Source organism: Python bivittatus, unplaced genomic scaffold, assembly GCF_059951505.1.
Source record: "Python bivittatus isolate LINGU-HERP-01145 unplaced genomic scaffold, Pbiv_v1 ctg000590_np1212, whole genome shotgun sequence".
NCBI lineage: Eukaryota > Metazoa > Chordata > Lepidosauria > Squamata > Pythonidae > Python > Python bivittatus.
The window spans coordinates 23,598,758-23,619,056 of record NW_028277086.1 but is presented as its reverse complement, the minus strand read 5'-3'; the positions used below and the strand labels follow the sequence as shown (position 1 = coordinate 23,619,056).

The 20,299-nt window shown below is 38.9% G+C and overlaps 1 protein-coding gene across 2 annotated transcripts; it reads left to right on the top strand.

Moving 5' to 3' along the window:
• The first annotated feature begins 368 nt into the window (after window positions 1–368).
• Window positions 369–18,779, top strand: NDUFAF6 (NADH:ubiquinone oxidoreductase complex assembly factor 6). 2 transcript variants are annotated; one of them, XM_088149103.1, is made up of 9 exons: window positions 369–753; window positions 3,254–3,353; window positions 6,397–6,519; window positions 8,430–8,486; window positions 9,735–9,837; window positions 10,181–10,314; window positions 13,739–13,840; window positions 16,617–16,673; window positions 17,399–18,779. In XM_088149103.1, the coding sequence occupies exons 1-9, from the start codon at window positions 437–439 to the stop codon at window positions 17,525–17,527; spliced, it is 1,122 nt and encodes a 373-aa protein (XP_088005229.1). In that variant the 5' UTR covers window positions 369–436; the 3' UTR covers window positions 17,528–18,779. The 2 variants fall into 2 exon arrangements, with proteins under 2 accessions (XP_088005229.1, XP_015743176.1); XM_015887690.3 differs by lacking the exon at window positions 369–753 and having other exon boundaries at window positions 3,255–3,357.
• The last annotated feature ends 1,520 nt before the right edge of the window (window positions 18,780–20,299 follow it).

Below are 20,299 nucleotides of genomic sequence, written 5' to 3'. Positions count from 1 at the left end.
TTGAACCAGCTCTCTCTGAGATGCTTTAACTATCGTTATACAGTTGTTCTCAAGTAGATTAAAGAGATCAACCCAACATTTCCATACAGTGCACAACATATACTGTGTCAGAATATTTGGTTAATGGCATCCTACGGAGGTTTAATCAGAAAGTCCTACCAAGTTCAGTGGGACTTCCTTTATAACCGGAGACTATGATTAAAAGAGGACGCCGATCTTTTTCTATTCCACCGAGAATTTTGCAGACGAGCGGAGAGCATCTATCGGGGGAATCTGACGCCAAGCGCAGGAGCCTGGGCCTGGTCGCCCTTGACTCCCCGCCACCAAGGTCGAAGGTCGGCTGCGTAAGAGAGATGGGCGTGGCAGGAGGTAAGCCCTCGGCAGGCCACCCTTTCGAACCTGGGAACGCCTCGTGAGAACGCGACTGAGGCGGCCGATGACTGACAGCAGAGGCGGAGCCCCCCGACTGTCCCTGATTAGCAGGCCGCGAGAAAGAAGCGGCGCGGGAGACTGTGATTGGCAAGAGGGGGCGTGGTTTAGAAGCATGGCGGTGCCGGTGGCTGCAGGCGCGGTGGCGCTGGGCCGGGGGTCGCACGCGGCCCTTTCGCCTTGGCAGCTGAGGGTCTCGCGCGCCGGGCGCAGGCAGCTGCTGAGCCCCGCCGGCCTCGGAGGGCGCGCGCCGGCTGCCGTGGCCGCCGCTTCTAACCAGCCGAGCGCGGGAGGAGAGGAGCGCTACTGCCTGGATTTGCTGCGGTGAGGCCGGCGGCTGCTTCTCCTGGTTCCGCGGGGAGGGGTGCGCTGGGCTGTGCTGGGCGGGGCTGGGCAACGCAAGGCAACCCCCCTAGGGGATGTGGTTTGGCACCTATTGGCCTACTTGTTTTGCATATATTCAAATGATGTGACGTAGAGGCCCGGAACCTGCCTCAGTCGCCTCTGAGAAGCGTCTGCAAGCCGAGGCTGCGTCTTAACGCTGCTTCGGAGAGCGCGTTAGTTTCCCCTCTTCGTCTTCCAGGATTTAACATAATTTTTGCATTATATTTATCTCCCGACCATCCCCCAAAGGGTCCCAGTCTTCCCCTTCTGCATTTTAAGTTCAGAATAACCCTGTGAAGTTGTCTAGGGCGCAAGGTCATCTAAGGCAGCGTTTCTCAACCTCTGCACCTTTAAGATTGGTGGACTTCAGCTCCCAGAATTCATGCAGGCTGGGGAGTTCTGGGAGTTGAAGTCCACACTTCTTAAAGGTGTGGAGGGTGAGAAACACTGATCTAGAGTAGGATTTCTCAACTTTGGCAACTTTAAGATAGGTGGACTTCAATTCCCAGAATTCGCCAGCCAGCAAGGAATTGCTGGGGAATTCTGGGAGTTGAAGTCCACCCATCTTAAAGTTGCTATGGTTGAGGAACCCTGATCTAGAGAACTTCGTGGTGGCACATGACTTGAACATGGGAAACCGATCTTAATGAGATGCTTCACTTCATGTCCTTCAGATATACTGGACTATGACTCCCTGCATTTTTAAATAACTCCTAAGGTGCCCATCTACTGTTATCATGCTGATGCATCTGGGGGGCCTCAGGCAGTGAGGGAGGTTGCTCCATCCACAAACCATACCAATCCTCCATTGTTATTTGCAAGGCTGCCATTCCCAGTACCAGTTGTGCTTGTCCTCTGGGGTGTCATCCTCTGGCTTCCTGTATGGCAACCAAGAATAGATTTTATGCTTGGGTTTGTTGTATGCATTTTCAAGTGCTTGTTACCAGTACTATTCACCACAGAAAGAAGAGCTTTTTGTTAGAAAGAAGAAGAAAAAGCTAATTTGCTTGCTAACAAGTGGATCAGAATAAAATTTTCATTTATCTTAACAATAAAAGTGTATCAACACACACATATGGGGGATAGTACCATTAACATGCTTCTAAAATACAGTGACCATATGTCCTTCATTATAAAGGATAGTCCTTTATTTCAGAAAACTGCCCTTTAGATTTATTTATTTTTCAAAAACCCACTTTTGTCCTTTATTTTGGTCATTTAACTTTTACCATACAAGTGGTACCACTTAATGCACAGTCTGATTGCAGAAATCCTTTTTAATACTTCTTATAACTTCATAGCTTTTTATGCTTTTTAGATATTTTTATTAGAATATGTGTTGTAAAGATTTTCTTGGTTTTGCTCTTGAATTTTCCTTCGTAAAGCAAAGTTATATACATAAACATTATCCTTATGAATCTCTTTCAGATTTGCCCCTTTTTCAGATTTGTCCTTTATTTTTTCCAAGAAAATATGGTCACAGTATTCTAAAAGCATGTTGGATAGAGCAAGTAAGGTGCTGTACAATAAAAAAAGACTCCTTTTGTAGTCAAAGCTTTTCGAGTACCTAAAAGTAAAGGGGAGGGGAATGGCCAGAGTGATGGAATGTGTTGCACCTCTTCAAACTTCAGTTGGATCCATTAAATTTTTGAAAAATACATTACTGTTGTTTTTTTGCCTTTTTGAAATCCATAAATATATATATCCATATATATAAAAACTAATTAATTCAACCTGAGTTAGAACTTTATTTTTTCCCCTAATGATGGGAAAACTTTTTATAGACCCTATTATACTTATTGTTTATATATATGTAACAGTTCTGCTATTAGACATTTTATTATATCTGGCCTTAGGGCTGTAATAAACTGATTTGATTTTACTTTCACAAGTGCCCTCACCTGTGATTTGAAATGGTGCAACCCATTCTACCATTTCATTCCAATACATTTCAGCTTTCTGTCTGTTGGGCACATAAACTAATATTGCCAGGACTGCCTTTTAATGACCAGCAAAAATGTGTTGCTTTTTCTCTGGTGATAAAGTTAGAAACTCTCATTTAATACTTTATGGTTGTCTTCAGATAGCACCTAGGTTACTGTTGTAATCGCTTTTGAAGAAATGGTGTGCCTGTACCCTTAATTTTAAAACAAGTCCTGGGCATCATGTATTGAGCATATACTCCTACTTTAGAACAGGAGTGGGCATACTGGTACGCTCCAGAAGATTTGGACTACAATTCTCATTAGCCAGCCTGCAGACCAGTGGTATACAGTTCTAAGAATTGTAAGCCAGAACATATGAAAAGTACCAGTTTACATCCCCCTAATTTAGAGTAATTGCAAAAGATTGCTGTATCCTTTTAATTGAATTGAGACACTTTTTATCTGTTCTGCTTGTGATGGAAGCAAATGCTCTTATTTATTCTTTGTATATCTAGAAAACGGGACTATGAAGGCTTCCTCTGTGCACTGCTGTTGCCTGCAGAATCGCGTGCCTCTGCATCTGCCCTAAAAGCCTTCAATGTAGAACTGGCTCAGGCAGGTATTAAAATATCTGTTATACCATACAGTGTAAATATTTTTTTTTAAAAAAACCTCTGAAAATCCCAAACATGAAGTATGTGTTTTTTCCTGTCAGTTATTGTGCATCCCAAGTTTTTTTCCTTGAGCAGCACCAGGCTCAGCTAATATAGATTCTGTTTACTTACATATGAAAACAGGACAAGAAATAAAAATAAATCCTAATGTGTATGCATTACTTTGAACATAAATGCAAAACAATCTGCCATTCTGTGACCTTACAAAAGTGTACAAGGTGTACAAAATAAATTGTTTGGGGCACTTTATAATCTTTTTAGAATACTGTCATTGTGAATAGATACTTGTCTGTATTGTTCTGTATGGATAATTTATGAAGAAGTGAAAATAACACTGATTTTTAATGAATTGCTCTGGGAGATTCCATTATTTGCTTCTGATATGCTCAACTGTCCCTTTAGAATATGTACCCTGATACCTTTAGGTAGGTATTGACCAATCTCTACCCTTCCCTTTTTAGGAAAGGTCATTGAGAAAGTGGCTATAGCTGCAGAGGACCCTGGAGGAAATGGATTATCTGGACCTATTTCAGTCAGTTTTCAAGGCTGGATATGGCATGGGGATAACATTGATTGCTCTTGTGGGTGATCTCTGACAAGACCAGTATAGGGAGAGAATGACCCCTGTGTTACTGCTTGATCTCTCATCACTCTTCAGTACCACTGATCATGTTATCCTTCTGGACCATTTCTGAGGGTTAGAAGTGAGGGACATTATTTTTCAAAGGTTTTCCTAAAGGGGCAGTTTCACTTGGTGCTGGTGAGGGGGACAAATTGAGCCCTATGCTCCTCAGCTGTGGGGTGCCACCAAGCTAAATGCTCTTCCTACTTCTATTTGATATTTATATGAAGCGGCTTGATAAGGTCATCCATTCAAACAGGGTAAAAAATCATCACTAATACATGACTCTGAATGGATGATCTTATCAAACAGTTTCATGTAGATCTCGACTGTGGGCTGAGCAAGTGATGTCACTGAAGTGCTGTTGAGATGTCTGGACATTGTTAGGCTCTGAATGGGAAGGTTTGAAGCATAATCCCAGCCAGAGTGAGTGGCTCTGGGTACATAAGAAATTTGATTTGATTCTGGAAATTCTGTTTTTAGTTTAGATGGGGTCACCTTCCCCTGCATAAAACTAGCTAATAATCAGGGAGTCCTCCTGGACTCACAGTTCCTGCTTGATGAGCAGGTAGCACCTGTGACCAGGAGGGCTTTCTTACAGTTCCATCTTGTGTGCCAGTTATGACCCCTTCTAGAATAGAAGGCTTTACTCACAGTCATTCATCATTTAGTCATCCTCTTGATTGGACTGTCATAACATGCTGTACATGGGGCTGCCCTTGAAGGACATTCAGAAACTACAGCTAGTCCAGAATGCAGTGGCTTGCATAATTAGGAGCATACCTTGGAACATCCTTTGTTTTGACAGTTGCAGTGTTTAGCAGTTGTCTTTTGGTTGCACTTCAAGGTGCTAGTTGTTACCCTTCATGATCCAGATCTTACATGACCACCTTCTCTAACGTATGCCTTCCCATAAAGATTGAGTAGGTCAGGCTCATTCTGGGCTGCTCCACTTGGGGGCTGGAAATAGGACTGCAGAAATAGTCCTTTTCAGTTGCAGCCTTGCTCTTCTGAAATAGCTTGTCATTGGACATTCAAATGAATGTCCCCTTCCTTCCTGGTTTTAGAAAGTTGTTAAAAGCATGTACATGTGATAGTCCAATCTGTTCCATGAGGCCTTGGGAATTAGAATGCTATGATGCTTCCTGTGGTGAGGAATAGTGTTCTAACTTTGGACCATAGATTATTGTATTCCCCTTTTTTTTACATTTTTAATGGATTTGCTGGATTGTTGTTGTTTTATTGTTAATATTAATGCTTTTTAAAATCTGAGTTACAAAGATGAAGTGAGCTGTAGTTCACAAAAGCATATGGCTTTTAATAAAATATGTTAGTTGGAAAAGGTGGTACCAGATTCCTGATTTTTTGCCATTATAGACTTAACACGTCTCTCCACCTACAAAGGTCAGAACTGTACACCACTCAGTGGCTTTGACTGAACGGCTTATAAGCCTTGTAAAAGAAAAAGATAAATTAATAAAATCACATTATGGATTATCATTATATAAAAAGAAGGCTTTTGCTTCAATACTTTGGTCCCAAGTTATGTTGTGCTAAGCAGGTATGTTAGTGTGAAGTTGCTTGTTCCTTAGAAACAGTTCCAATAAATATTTTGTCTGCAGTGTTATAAACCAACAATCTTAATATTGTCACTATGGAAAAAATTGGTATCTCCAGGACATTGAGTCTTTACTCTTCAGAAACACTGACAAAATCTGACACTCATTTTAAAGTTGAATTTAGAAGTTGCATATCCAAACCAAACTTGAGTGCAGCAACATCCAAGAATGCTTGCGTCCATATTGCCTATTTGCCTTATTACAGATCAGGAATAACTATTTTTGTTAGATAAGCCTGAAATGTTTTCTTGCTTATCTACTGCTAACAATGAAATGGATTAAGAACAGTTGAAAGAATAGAGAGGTTGATGTTATCAGTCTAATGATGACTTGGGAACTTTGTTAACATGATCCTTGCAGAAAATAAGATAATTTGGTTTATAGATTTCATTTATAAATTACATTATTTTGGTTGATAGCTTCTTAATTTTGAAATGATTAATTTTAAAATTACTCTTTGCAACCCCTTTTTAATATCTGAAAGCTTGTGCTTTTCTAGATGTTCTGTTTTACTTATATCTTTGTTATCTAATGAGATCTACTCTAGCTCTTTGCAAATAACTAAGAGTGGAGCATCTGTGCTCTCCCTTGTGGTGGGATTCCTCATTCATGGAAGAATCCTACGCATTCACAGCTGGCTGCTTTTTTTCAGATCCCCTCCCTTCATTTAAACAATAGTATATGTTGATGTGATAAAAAAATATTGTAATCAGAATATCACTCCTACTGTTTTTCTCTTCCAGATTAAAGACTCTGTAACCGAGAAGACTATTGGTCTGATGCGGATAGAGTTTTGGAGGAAAGCTGTGGAGGACATTTACCAGGATAATCCACCACAACAACCAGTGGCAATAGAGTTGTGGAAGGTATAAAGCTAAGTGCTACATTGAATATTTTTTTGTGTGGCTGAGTGCCACACTGAGCAGGGTAATGATGCAGAGTACACAGAGCTAGAATTTTCTGATTTTTTCTTAGTTTTTTTTTTTGAGAGCGAGTGAGCTTGGTGAGGTGTTCTGTGAGTTATAAATTATATTAGCCTATGTTAGGTATGGGGTGGGGCAGAAAAAACAAAAAGGGTTGGGGGGGGTCACATGCATGATGTAGCCTTTACATTAAAGTTGTTTGTAATCATAGTGCCTTTATATTTGTGGTTATATTAGTAAATTTTTATCAGCTGGTCTGAAGAGGATTGAAGTCAAGATAATGCAGAAATTTAATTCAGGAAATGGAAAAATATATTCCATGCTGTAGGGTAGATAGTTGGGTGTGAAACTTCACAGGAAACTATGGGGAGAGGCAGCTGGGCATTCTGATGCAAATGATGCACTCTGTCCTTGGAGAGTAAACAAATAATGCTAACAGTTGTGATAGATTGCCTAATCTTTTCCACTGTGACCTTCAGATTTTTCAGAGGAAGTTGCCTGTCCTTTGGTCCCCATCTAGATTAGAACTCCCTGTGTTGCTTCATAGCAGCAAAACAGAGTCTCACATAAAAGTTTTCCTGAACAAACCTTGGTATCTCCACTTACTTAGTCACCAATTGCACCTTTGCATCCCAATTTTACTTGTATCCCAGCTGTAAAACTAAGGTGCATGCTTGTCCCATTAAAATCACTAGCACCATCAGATGCTTTTTATGAGTCGATTGCAAGGCTCCAGTTCTAGCCAGTCTTGTTTGGCAGTTAAGTCCCTTAAAAAAGGGACATTTTTTTTAGAGATGAAAATGTTGGGTATTTTAAATCCAAGTCTTTATTGCAAAACAATTGTTGTAAAAGTTGACCACATTAACTTTTAAGATCTTTATAATCCATAAATCTGTAATGATTCATAGGATTAAAACCCTCTCTTGTAAAAATTATTGTAGATGTTCAATTTAATTGCTAATGACCATACATTTAAGAGGATACTATTTGCTTTCGAGATCAGTTCAAAACAGCTACTTGCTGACTCAGAGAATAGCCTTTAAAGATGATCTTAGGGTCCAGATAGATTTACAGGGAAGAAGGCACTTTTTCTAATGACATGGTGCCAGGCTGATTACGGCTTTATGAGTTATTAATCACACTACCATATATGCTTTCCTCATGTATCAGAGGCACACATTCATATATGGGAAGATCCTTATGAGCAAGTTACACCCATTGTTTTCTCCAGTAGAGAAAACATGCCTTTCATGTGTTTGTGTTACAGTAGAAGATATGTGAGAATACATTTTTCCTACCACTGATTTTGTGTGTGTGTGTGTATAAAATAAAATACACACACACTATGTATGTATGTATGTATATGTAAGTATATATGAGATCAGAAAAATAGGGTTATGCAAATCTTTCAAAAGAAGTAATTTGTAGTGCATGGGAGTTTGTGTATAAGTGTAGACAAAGCACCTCACTTCAAGTTATTAAAGCAGCTATATCTTTTTGCAGGCTTGTGTGGCTATTCAGAAGCTGCTCTCAGCTGTGCAGCTGCATGATCCTGAAATAAGACCCAGCTATTTTAATGATTCAAACAGAGGTGATTCTGATTTATTTCCACATGTTGAAAGTGTTGCACAGCTCAGTAGCAAAACCTGGATAGCAATATATCTTTCACTGCATTTATTTATTTACTTTCAAAATCATCTTCATTTCAGTTTCCTGCAGCATCTGATTGTTCACTATTGAAAATGGAATGTTAGCTTAAATAGGCTTTTAATTTAAGCCAGCAGTGGTGACTTACCTACCTTGGTTTGATTTCTTGTTTTCTATATAAGTATGCTCTATTCCTCTGATTTTAGGCTGTTAAGAGGCAAAACCTGACCAAAAGATGGCTTATGAATATTATTGATCAAAGGGTAAGTTTTAAAAATTTTTCAAAAAACAAAAGTACACTCTCCCAGTATTTTTGCATAACTAGAATAAAGGTCAGCCATCCATAAGTCCTTGTAATTGAGTTCTGTGTTGAGGCCTACATTTTTGTAATAGAATACCTAGTGTCTTTTTGAAACAACAGTCTCCAGAATGGTTTCAGATGAGCCATGATGGTTAATATAAAACTCATTCACATATATAGCAGCATTCTGTAGTCTTTCTTTATCATTTTTTCAAAAAATATTTCTGTATGTCATGATAAAGTTGCAATTGCAATCAGTGTGGGGAAATGCCTCACAAGACTGAAAAATGTCCTGAAATGTATATTGTACAGTAAGACACTATAATGTGTCTTACATTAGGAATTTATTTTTTTAATATTGTATAAAGGTTATATAGAATAAACTGCAATATGAACAGAATGTTGAAACATCAAAACAAGTGCCGATTATAACTCTTACTTTATTGTTCTCCCCCTGGTGATTTTAATTCAGTTTTTTTAAAGATACAAGATTATACTATGAAATGTAGAGTGGCTGTGTTGGATTGATATTTAGGAAACTTCATAAAAGTGATGATTTCACTTCCTCCAACGATTACGCAACTGGCTATTGAGAAATGTTTATTGATTTTGTAATAATGAATAACAAATAAATAAACTGATAAACCAGTTTGATAACACAGCTCAGTGGAAGATATGGTTTGCTTCTTAGAGGCATGGTAATCAACGTGATTGACTTTGAATAAGCATGCAGCATTACATGGTGCTATTTTATCAAATTAGGAATAATATTCCTTTCCACTAGTAGACTTCAACTGTTTCAGATCTATGCAGTTACCTGTATAACATGATCAATTTCCAAGGCTCCCCTATTTAAAATGACTATATACAAAGGAGACCAGAGTTCTTTTTAGCTATACAGAAGAGGGAATTGTAAAGGTAAAGCGTCATCTCCTCAAAATTATTTTATGCATCTAGTAGGGATTAAGACTTCTGTTGTTCTCTATGCTTAGCGACCCCTTTCCCTCTCTGTTCTTTTCCTTTCCCTATCTTTCTCCTCTTTTTTTAAAAAAGGAGCAAGACAGTGACCCAGATCCACATGTGTCCCTAGCCCAGAAGATGATGCTTTCTTTTAATAAAGGTGACACAAACTCTTCTATTTCTTAAGTTAACCTCAGTGACTGGTGGTTTCAATATATACTTCCCCCACCCCCTGTTTTCAAACACATAGGAAAAGAATCTGGATGACCGAGCATATCGGGACATCAGTGAACTTGAGGCATATGCTGAAAATACACAGAGTGCACTCCTTTATCTCACACTAGAAACACTTGGTAGGTGCCTGCTTGATTACTCTGGCTCTTGCCACATGGGCACGTGCCAACAGTTTTTGCTCATGGCCTGCCTATGTGATTGCATTTTCTTGCAGTGTAACTATATTAATAGATGCAGTTATCACAGTTACGACGTAGATTACAGGTGGGCAGAAAGAAAGCGGAGGTCTCCCCTCCCCCACTGCCCAGTACTATGAAGTTCTGACAAATGTGGGAAATCCAAGTATATTGTTTGCATTTTAATTGTTCTTTAAATGATGTCTTGCCTGTCTGTTCTGGCTAGATTTCATTGCCTCTGCATTTCAGTAAGCATCCTTAAGAGTTATCGCTTCTGCACTTACAGGTGTGAGGGACATCCATGCAGACCATGCTGCCAGTCACATAGGGAAGGCACAAGGCATTGTAACCTGTTTAAGGGCTACTCCATACCATGCTAGCAGAAGGAAGGTGTTTCTCCCCATGGATATTTGCATGCTGGTAAGACAGTAAAGCTGAGATCCAGTTTGTAACAATACTCTTACTTTTGAAGTAATATTGATACATCAGGTCTCTGCTGATAGTTGTGCACCATTTCTTTCTATTTTTAACCATTTCAGAATTGGTCCTTCATTAGAAGTGCTTGTACACCATGACTTATGTTTTGGGAGTAAGATAACTAGACCAGAAATTATTGGAACTTTTGAAATCTAATATTTAGAACACCTTGTCATTATTATCTTCTTTGATGCCTAGAAACCCTGCTGAGATAGTCCAGTTCATTTGTTGACCTCCATATCAAAGAATGATGTGTACATGTTCTTTCTGCTTGCAAGCTTAAAAACTTTATATCATTTTCATTTATTTTTATATATACAGGTAGTCCTCAGTTAACGACAGTAATTGGGATCAGAATTTCATCGCTAAGCAATGTTGTAAAGCACGACATCATGTGACCGCATTGCTTAGCGATGGCAATCCCAGCACTCCCCATTGTCACCATTAACTGAACCCCACCAGTTGTTAGGCAAGGACCCACTCCGATCCAAGCCATTCCCAGCTTGGTCCCTCCCAACCCCGAGCGCTGGTAAGGTAAGGAACTCCCTCCTCTTCAACTCCCCCCACCTGCCTATCTCCCCCACATCTCTGCCCTTTTGGCCACACTCTGCTTGCCCTACTGCCCTGGACTCCACTTGCTGGGCTGCCCTGGGCTCCACCTTCGAATGCCTCACAAGAAGGCTGCATGTGATTTGGACAAGGCCGCATGTGACCTGGGGAAGAAGGCCTGATGCAGCCAGCAGCTGCCTTGCGAAGGGCCAGGCCGGGCATGCCTTGTCAGTGGCAGAAGGAAAAGGATGGCAAAGGTCAGCTGGAGATGGTGCCAAAAGGGCAGAGATGGGGGGGGAGATAGGCAGGTGGGGGGAGTTGAAGTGCCCTTGCGGTTGTAAGTGAGGTGAGCTGCCAAGTGCCTGAATTTTGATCACCTGACTGCAGAGCACTGCACTGGCTGTAACTTCAGGAACCAGGGATACCTATCATTTGTTCAGTGCTGCCATAACTTTGAATGGTCACTGAATGAATGGTCGTTAAGTGAGGACTACCTGTATGCAGTCTCTGAATGCTAGAAGGGACTTGGTGGTAACATGGTGACTACATTTAGGGCCAAAATGTTTACACTGTTTTGTTTTCTTTTGTGAGAAGTTGGGTGTTGTTGAAAGGACATAGGATTAGCACACCTACAGTACTGTGCAAAAGTTTTAGGCAGGTGTGAAAAAATGCTGTCAAGTAAGAATGCTTTCAAAAATATATATTGTGATTGTTTATGTTTATCAATTTACGAAATGCAAAGTGAGCAAACAGAAGAGAAATCCTGATCAAATCAATATTTGGTGTGACCACCCTTTGCCTTCAAAACAACATCAGTTCTTCTAGGTACACTTGCACACAGTTTTTGAAAGAACTTGGCAGGTAGGTTGTTCCAAACATCTTGGAAAACTAATCACAGATCTCCTGTGGATGTAGGCTGCCTCAAATCCTTCTGTCTCTTAATGTAATCCCAGACAGACTCGATGATGTTGAGATCAGGGCTCTGTGGAGGCCAAACCATCACTTCCAGGACTCCTTCTTTTCGCTGAAGATAGTTCTTAATGATATTGGCTGTATATTTGAGCTCGTTGTCCTGCTGCAGAATAAATTTGGGGCCAATCACACGCATCCCTGATGGTATGGCATGATGGATAAGTATCTGCCTGTATTTCTCTGCATTGAGGACACCATAGATCCTGATCAAATCTCGAACTCCATTTGCAGAAATGCAGCCCCAAACTTGCAAGGAACCTTCACCATGCTTTATTGTTGCTTGCAGACACACATTATTGTACCGTTCTCCAGCCCTTCGGCAAACAAACTGCCTCCTGCTATAGCCAAATATTTCAAATTTTGACTCATCAGTCCAGAGCACCTGCTGCCATTTTTCTGCACCCCAGTTCCTATGTTTTCATGCATAGTTGAGTCACTTAGCCTTGTTTCAACATCGGAGGTATGGCTTTTTGGCCGCAATTTTTCCATGAAGACCACTTCTGGCCAGACTTCTCCAGACAGTAGATGGGTGTACCTGGGTCCCACTGGTTTCCACCAGTTCTGTGCTAATGGCACTGCTGGACATCTTCCAATGTCAAAGGGAAGTAAGCATGATGTGTCTTCCATCTGTTGCATTAAGTTTCCTTGCCTGACCATTGCCTCTACAGTCCTCAGTGTTGCCCATTTCTTTGTGCTTCTTCAAAAGAGCTTGAACAGCACATCTTGAAACCCCAGTCTGCTTTGAAATTTTTGCCTGGGAGAGACCTTGCTGATGCAGTAGAACTACCTTGGGTCTTGTTGCTGTGCTCAGTCTTACCATGGTGTATGACCTGTGACATGAAACTGTCTTCCACAACCTCACCTTAGTAGCAGAGTTTTAAGCCTCCTATACAGCTGTTTGTTTCAGTTAATGACTGTGTTTCAACCTACATATGAAATTGATGATCATTAGCACCTGCTTGGTATAATTGGTTAATCATACACCTGACTCTAATCCTACAAGATCCCTGACTTTGTGCAAGTGTAAGAATTGTTGCTGGTTTGAAGCCAAAGGGTAGTCACACCAAATATTGATTTGATTTAGATTTCTCTTTTGTTCGCTCACTTTGCATTTTGTAAATTGATAAACATAAACAATTACAATATATATTTTTGAAAGCATTCCTACTTTACAGCATTTTTTCACACCCACCTAAAACTTTTGCACAGTATTGTATATTCAAATTATATTGCTTATAATCTGGTGAGGGTCTGGGACACCCAGAAATGACACTGAGAGCCGCACACATGCTATCCATTTTGCAATAGGATATAAGGAGGAGCAAGATTACCAAAACTTTAGCTGGTGTTTATGTTCCTTCTGTTAGTAATTTCACCTAGTAGAGCAAATTAGAACTGTTAATCTTTCAGCCCCTTGCTTAATATAATAATTACCTCATTCAGATTTTTGTTACTGAGAAAAGCATTAAAGCATTTACTAATTCCATTCATATTTTTATTGGTTCAGTGAACTGTGACATGATGGTTTGTAATGAAACCTTTTCTACTGTGCTACCTTTTAGATGTGTTCAACTACAACTGCGAGAATTTTCTGCCACCTGATGGCAAAGGCTGTTGTAAAAACTGCCTGAAACCAAGCAGTGTTTCATGATCAGAAATACTGTGGGATTTTCTGTTGACATAAACATAAGATTACACTGTCTGAAGTATCCTTAGGACTTCAAAGACATCACATTATATAGTAATTCTATCCATGTAATATAGCTTCAAGACAATAATATATTCTCCCAATATATTTCCCAGAAACATTTTAAATGTGTACCTGTTTTTCTTCCATGTATGTCAGCATGGTGCTTCACAAGAGGATTTCATAAGAAAAAATCAGGAGCAGAAAATGAAAGATATTGTATATGACATTGCGAGTCAAGCCCACATTCATCTGGAACATGTGAGTTTCTGGATTTTATTGAAATTTCATTAACAATATTGTTGACCAGCCTTCTCCGAACAGGCGCTCTCCAAATAGGTCAGGACACAATTCCTGTCCAGCATAGATACTGGGCATTCTGGCTGGGAGTATACACTACTATCTTGGGGAAGGCTGTTGTAAACCATGGTGGAATTTGGTTTGCACATTGATAAGCTTAGTTGCACAGATGAACAGATGCAAAGAACCCCACATTTACAAACAGAACAGGCTTCCATTGGTAGAGTGTGAGAAAACAAACAAGGGTTTTGTTACCATTCATTATCTATATATTGATACCTTTTTTGAAAATCAAGTTTCTGCTGGAATTCTTGAGTTGTAACTTTAACCTTCCTTCTAATAAATATTAATGAGTTTTGAGATACTAGTTCTTTGGAATAACTATTTCCTGTCCAGACTGTTAGAAACAATATCGACAGTGATGTTCTTTTACTGTGTCCCCTCTTTGATGGGAGTTTTGCCACACAAGGATTGTATCTTTAATGCTGCTGAACAAATCCTTAGCCATAGCACAATAGCTGCAAAGCAGCAATTTGATTCTCCATTGAAAAAGGGTACATTAGAGAAATTGTGTAGCAAATGGTGGATATTGGGCAAAATATTTGTAAAGATTAATATTTGGGAAGTTGCATTTACAGAATGTATTCACATTTTGAAACATGAAAACGTGTTTGGATTTCACATAGACTTTAAAAAACATGCAAATTAATATGGAGACAGCATAAATTAGACATGCAGTTACTGATTAGTGTAAATGAATGTTAAATGTAAATGAATGTTCAAGCTAGATATAAGCAGTTGTTATGAGCATATTCTTTAGTGACCAACAGAGGGCGAAATCCATCTGTTTCTAAGCTTGCTTAAATTATTTCAATGTTATGGCCTCAGAAGGGTATGTAGCCTTGATAAATATAATTCCTGCTAATATTTTTTCTCTTTTCCTCTTTTATGCCTAATTTTATACTGCAAATTTTTTGGATTGGGATTTGTCTTTCTGATGCTTTGTAGATAGCATAAAAAGAGCTCTGTAGATCAGGAAAGGCTCATCTTAGTCCAATATTTCATTTCTCAGATGCTCCCATGCAGGAGTTTGAGACATACTCCTCTCCTGGCATTTCCCTGCATCTGGAACTGGAGGCATTGCTACCAGGTTGCCATCACGACTCATCATACTGAGTCTTATGAAGATAATTATATAGAGTCATTGTGTTACCACTTGTCTTCCACCCATTTGTGCTGCCACTGCATTTCTTCTTCTTTTCTCTTGCTCCAGAGCTTCACTTTCCCATTCATGTTTATTCAGCTTCCCATTTATGTAGTCGCCTTCCATATAGTAGCACAGAAATATCTGTGCAGTTCTATAAAAACAGGCTATACTTTCTGTCTTCTAGCATTACTGTAAAAGAGAAGGAAGTAAAGCAGAATTACTGCAAGGTTCTTTCTTTGGTTTGAGAATTGTGTGTGGCTCTGTTGATTCATTAGGATAAAAAGTTAAAAGAAAGGTGTGGGGATCCTTCCAACTTGAGCAAGTGGGGCTAGAAAGTGAGGAAATAACAGGAACAAAACTATGCGTAAGAGTAAAAGTAGGTTTTTGTGTGGGTGAAATTAAATTGTGAAATGTCTTTACACTTTGGGAAGTGAAACCAACTTGAAAAGAAGCAAGATTCTCTGGTTATCAGTCCAAAGTTAAACTCAGAGTAGGAAGCTCAATGCCATATTTTGTGCTGATGTTTATGTTACATAAATTGGAGTGAAGTAGCAGTATTAATGACGTTTAGATCCATCAGCCTAATTGTTCCATCCCTGGATTGCACCAGCAATGCTAATAATGAAGAGTGTTGGTTTTGATAGTGAATAGATACGATTCACACCAATTGCGAGGTGAGGAGAGAGGAAAGAATGATTGATATGATCGTATCTCCTATAGTCAGAAGCTATTAACAGACAAAGAGAGGTGGGGGAACATTTCCCATCAATGTGCTGCTGTCCTTTTTCATAATCTGCTGCTCTTATTTGTCTTTCAGAAGAAACATTGGAGTCCTTGGTGTTCTTGCACTGAAGATGTTACCTAGTTGGGTAGTGAAATGTCTGCAAAAAAACCAACCAAGCTCAGAGAACACCAAGGACTCCACAGTTCAACCCTGAGCTACATACTGTATATTCTCTTCTAAAAGAAACATTCTTCTGCTTTGCAATATATCAGAAATGATGGAGCCTGTAGCTAAGCCAGATTTATAATACCAGATGCAGTATACTTTCCAAATGCTGAACATTTCTTGAAAGAGTCCTCTCTCTTATAAGGTATTTTCCATTTAGGGTTAAGGCATGTGGGGCAGGGGCAGTTATTATATACTGTCTTTCATTTACCCAGACTGCCAGTTCACAATTACAATTCTATTTAACAATGGCATTGTATGAACACAGAATCTCTGTGTGATTATTTATAAAATAGTTTACTTTTTCACTGGGGCTAGAAACATCCGTCCTGTCCTATCCTGTCTGCTGTTTGTCTGTTTTTCTTCCTCCTTTTTTAATCTAGCTGCCAGCTCTCTCTACTCACACTCTGTCTCCCAGTTTCTCTTAGCTTTGTAGCTTGTATGGAGGTGCCCGGTTAACTCTTTATTTCCTTTACTAGAATTCAATTTACCATTTCATCCCAGAGCCCAATTCATGAGAAACCTTGCCACTTTGATGTATTCCTTGGAATTTATAATGCACTCTCTTTGTTTCTCTCCAGGCTAGGTCCTTCAAGAAGAATGTCCCTGCCAAAGCATTTCCTGCCTTCCTCTGTACAGTAAGTGGTTCTATTCCATTTTTACTTCACGAAAATTGTGGTAATGGAATTCAGCCTGCAAACACCATTCTGAGACTATGTCTGAGCTACAATGCTTTATGACTAATATCTAGCCAAATGTTCAGAGTCTTGTTTACTCACCTAGCCCCTTCTGCTTTTTCTCTTATAACATCTGACCTAATGAAGTGTTCTGGTGAATGTGAAAACTTACATACTCTTTTATGTCATTTTAACAAAATTATTATTCAGTTGTAGATTGGGACTTTTTTTTCCCATGTGGATCAACATGGCTGTGATTTCTTTTGGTGGGACAAATTCTCTAAAGTCAAGATGGGAATCCCTTCTCAAAGCTATTTTTTGTCCTCCAAGGGTTACAAGGGACATTATGGTGTTGCAGGGATATAGATAGCATCAAACTTTGCCATCTGGTTTTTCATTAGGGAGGAAGGTTGGATTTTTCTACTCCAATAAAACAGCTATGTTAAGTGTATCAGAAACATAATAGCTAGCTTTCTGTTTGTGAGAGTAACACTTCCCAGCATGTTGTACATATGGAAATTTAAAATTTCTATCTGAAAATTAAATATGAATCTCAGTGATCCTCTTGCTGCTACTAGCATGACACTGGTGACCTATAAATCAGTGTTTCATTTGCTATTAATACACTGGCATTTTTATAGCAACAATAACAATAATAATATCTATTATATCCTCTTTCTTTCCAGGTTGCAATTGAAGATTATTTACATAAAATACAAAAAGCTGACTTCAATGTATTTCATCCAAGTTTGCATCAGAAGAGCACTTTACTACCTTTGCATTTGTACATTAGATCATGGAAAAAAGCTTATTGAAGAATATTTAATATGAGATTGAGTCTTTCTGACTGAGAATTGTTACATCTTTTTCATTTATGTGGCAATGTTCTATGGATGATATATCCAGGCTCTTCTTTTCACACTTAGTCCAACCATAGACTTCACAACCACCTTGTGAAACACTTTAGGCAAATTAGTAACTAGCGCACTGTCACAGAGTAAATTTCATGACTGAGTCAGTATTTGAACGCAGGTTTTATCATGTAAACTCTAATGCTATCCATTAATGGAGCAGCCTTCAACAATATGTCACCTTCTAGTAGTGTTGGAGGCTCCTTAGATCATTTGCCATTGTTTTATACCAAGCATCTTTATTATGAAACATTTATTTTCTGCCTTTTCTTTAAAAACCAAAATGACCCTCTCCCCCCAATTTGTATTCATTAAATTTATACCCGGGATCATGGAACTTGGTTCTTTAGCAACCTTCCATCCAGGGGCTAATGAAACGAGGCCTACTTAGGTTCAGCCAGGTAGTTGCATCAATAACAGATTAAAGCATATAAATAGAACAAAATTAATTGAAAAAGAGCAACATTGGATAAAATGAACTTCCAGAATTTTCTAGTCAGCATTGCCATTGTGGAGAGTTCTGGGAGTTGAAAGTTCACACACTTGGCAAGTGTCAAGATTGGGGAGAGTGGCCTATAGGATGCTGATTCTTCATGTCTCAAAGAATATTTGTATGCATTAATTTATTAAAGTATTTCTATACTGCTTTTCATTTTGTCAAAAATAGCAAAGTACTTTACAAAAACAATAACACGCAAAAAAGAGCCCCACATGCAACAAACAAAATAATATGTCAAAAGCATGAAACAATAAAAAACCTGAATGGTATACAGATTATATTTTTTCACTTATATGTGCTGGTAATAAGTCCCCCCACCTTGTTATTTTCTAGCAACATTATTTCATCTAATTCCTTGAGCAGATACCTGGTTAATGTGAATTGTATTTGTACCCTGTGGATAATTAACAGTATAGGTCATATGCTCAAATGTGCTTCTTTCACAAGACACTGACAATTTTTTTTTCCGAGTCAGTTTTTTTTTACTCCTGGCGACTGCTTGGACAAGTCCCTGTAGTTTTCTTGGCAAGATGTTTTGGAAGTGGTTTGCCATTGCTTCCTTCCTAGGGCTGAGAGAGAGTGACTGGCCCAAGGGCACCCAGCTGGGTTTGTGCCTAAGGTGGGCTTAGAACTCACGGCCTCCCAGTTTCTAGCCTGATGCCTTAATCACTACACCAAACAATACAAAAAGAAAAAAGATACTGTTAACATACTGACATAAAAATGTTTGTTAATTTAAATTTGTATAGTTTACTAGACAGTATAGTTCTGTCGAGTAAATTAAATTTGTTTAATTTCCTCAACAGTACTATACAGATATCAATAGCACTGGAAACATTTATTTATAGAACTTAAATGGCTGTCCATCTCATATAATGATTCCAGGTGGCACACAAATACTTTATAACGTTTTTAACTTGCAAATACTTTTAACTTTTGCTGCTGGATGAAACTTTCTCAAATTGGCCAGTGGAAATATCTGTTTGGCTCACAAAGTTCTTATATCACTCAGACATTTGATATGAAAACTTTCTAACATGGTGAACGGGAATTAAAGTTACAATTTATCAATCAAATCAGTACAGTTCATTCCTAGCTGTTTGCCTTATGAAAAGATAGCTGTATTGGGATAGCTTTACTATACTCTGGAATTGTAAAAAAAAAAAAAAAAAGTATAGTATTGCTTTGACTGGTAATGCCTAAGAAATAATTTTATATATCTCCAAAATCTACAGGATTTTGAACATTAATTGGCTCAGGAGAATAATGTCAATTATACTTTGTCCTACACCTACTATATCTTGACCAGATAAGAAAGGGGATGGGATTGAAGAAAAAGTTTCAAAACCTGCTTGTACACAAAAGATACCCATTTCAATCTCCAGATTTCAAGAAAAGTCTGGGAAGTTTCATTTTCTGAAATGTGGAAGAACTGATGCCAGCAGCTATAATCAACACTGCCCTAGAACAGACAAGTCATTTGACTCAGAAGAAACTCTTCTTCATTTTCCTTATGCTCAGGTAGGTTTTAATGACAACAAATCCGGTTCGGGCTGTGGAAAAGCAGAGAATATACACCAATACTAATGGATGCGTTATTGTATTGTAGAGTTAGGAAGGCACAGCTGCAAAAAGGGAGAAAAGATACGTTGTGTGATGTAGGAGGGCGAGGTGGTGTAGTAAAGCCGGGAGAATATGCATGAGCAGAAAGAAGCCAGTAAACAGGATGTGAGTTCACAAGATTACAACAATTTGAAGTCATGTGAGATTGTAAGGTTTCAGAGAGTAACACGATACTGTGTCAAAGTTCAGGTAGCTTCAGCTATGGAGTTTACTGTCAACAAAAGCTAAGGAGATGAAATTTGACTCGTTCCACCCCTAACAAATATGCCTCCCTTGTCTCAGAACACTGCATAGAATTGTGGATGAAACACAAGGAGGCAGCTTGTGACAAGTATTTTTTCTTTTTGTGTAATTCTTTTGTGTATTCTTTTTTTTGTGTAAATCACTTAGAGGCTGATGGGTTACTTTCTTCCTTCTGTTTAAAGGAGTTAGCTAGCCTACATTTCCTTCAACATCATTTCCTTCAACAATCCTGCCATCTTCTGACATCCTTCTTCCTTCTTATCTGTCTGTTTTCTCTGTGTTACTTCCTCACACTTACAACTGTCGCAGTG